Source organism: Teleopsis dalmanni, chromosome 1 (genome assembly GCF_002237135.1).
Source record: "Teleopsis dalmanni isolate 2A chromosome 1, ASM223713v2, whole genome shotgun sequence".
NCBI classification, from domain to species: Eukaryota; Metazoa; Arthropoda; class Insecta; order Diptera; family Diopsidae; genus Teleopsis; species Teleopsis dalmanni.
In genome coordinates, this window is record NC_051846.1 from 123,098,973 (window position 1) to 123,100,709 (window position 1,737).

At 37.0% G+C, this 1,737-nt stretch overlaps 1 protein-coding gene across 1 annotated transcript in view; it reads left to right on the plus strand.

Moving 5' to 3' along the window:
* LOC119665872 overlaps positions 1–724 on the plus strand; it is a 6,087-nt gene extending 5,363 nt beyond the window's left edge. The window contains exon 2 of the mRNA XM_038075127.1: positions 719–724. Coding sequence (XP_037931055.1) covers positions 719–724 — 6 coding nt within the window. The remainder of the gene's footprint in view (positions 1–718) is intronic.
* Positions 725–1,737: the final 1,013 nt, after the last annotated feature.

Below are 1,737 nucleotides of genomic sequence, written 5' to 3' on the forward strand. Positions count from 1 at the left end.
AATGCAAGTACTCGCGCTTCTAACGGCGATGACGATTGATTAAAATGAGTACCAGTTGTTGCAGCCATAACGAACTGTGGTGTTGGTAAATTGTCCATGATTCTGTCAGCTAATTCTGCCATGCTTTCCAAACTGCCAGCGTTGCATGCAGACAAAATGCATCTAACGTTGCTGGGCAAGCGTTGTGCCCACAGAGTTGAAAGGGCATCTTCAGAAATGTTTGTACTCGCTAGATTGCGCATGTCACGCAGTAATTGAGACGGTCGCTTGTCTGATAGCTTTAAGTTTGTAAGCAATTTGGAGAGTTGTTTTTGCTTTGACTCACCAAAGCGTCGGATCAATTCTTCTTTTAATGTTGCATATTTGTCGGAAACTGGAGGCATCTTTGCGATGTCTGCTGCCTGGCCAAGTTTTGGCGTCGAGTGCCGTAATGACTGTGTCGTATTTGGAGACATCTGATGTTATTCTATTGACATGTAGTAACCCATCGATTTGCGTGAACCATAATTCGGGATCAGAGTGAAGGAAAGGTGGTAATTTGACCACGCCTATCGCTTCTACGCTCTGACCTTGTTCGGCTTGACTGGGTGCTGATGCAGCAAATTGGGGCTGTTTATTTTCTGACTCGCTTCTGTCATGCTCATATTAGTCGCCAACAATTCCGATGAAAAAATTATGTGTGCAAAATTTGTTTTTTTTTATCTCTTTAATTATTTAGTCGTAAAAACGACTTATTCGTTTTTGTTTTCTGTATAATTTTATTTTATTACCTTGGTCGGGGTCACCAATTGTGGTTAATTTGTTCCACTATAACTCCTTGTGTCCTTGGTCGCTGACGGCTCGAATGCAAAAGAGAGTGATGCTTACTTGTGTTCTGCTTTTATATGATTTTTGTTTGTGAAGTTACAACGTTGCCATCGTGCTTTCCGTGTCTTAATAATTATCTGTGGTTGCCACATCCTATCTACGCTATCTACAAATGCTCATCTTTGCTTTTTTACTGCCACTTCTCTGAGCCAGGGCATCGAACCGAATTTTTTTCGATTCTGGTTTTCGCTCCGTATGTCGCTTCGGTTCGGATTTTCGTTCCGGCAAATTTATCGGTTTTTTCGGAAAGTTATTTCCGAAAATCGTGCTATCATCTAAGTGATCATTAGATTCACTTTCAGCTTCAATAACAAAATATTTTTCTATTTCCATTCTTAATGTATTAGCGAAAACAATCATATTCGCTCCATTATCTGTAGTAATCCAACAAATTTGCTGGGCATTAATTTTATATTTTTCTAAGACTTTATCGATCATGTTTTTGATAAAAATTTTCATATGTTTATCTTTCATTTCCATCATTCCCAACGTAAATAAATTTTTTTACCGCCTAGTACCAACTGTGCATTGATTCCAAAAATTGATTTATTTAGTCGAGTAGCTACGTCAACTGAGTAGCTACGTCAAGAAAATCATTTTTTTATTTAAAACTGTATGTGTTTTAGTTATAATTTTAGAAGCCGAATAAGTTTTAGTCAATTTAAAGTATTTTTCAAAAAAATTAATAGATAAAAAATCAGAAACTGAAGAAATAGATGCACAGATACCAAACTATGGTAACTATGATGCTGAACCGAAATAAACCGATAAATTTTTTTGGTTTTCGTTCCACTAAAAATATCATTTTTTTTCGTTTTTCGTTTCGCTTCCGGTTCGATGCCGTGTTCTGAGCTTAACAATATTGATATA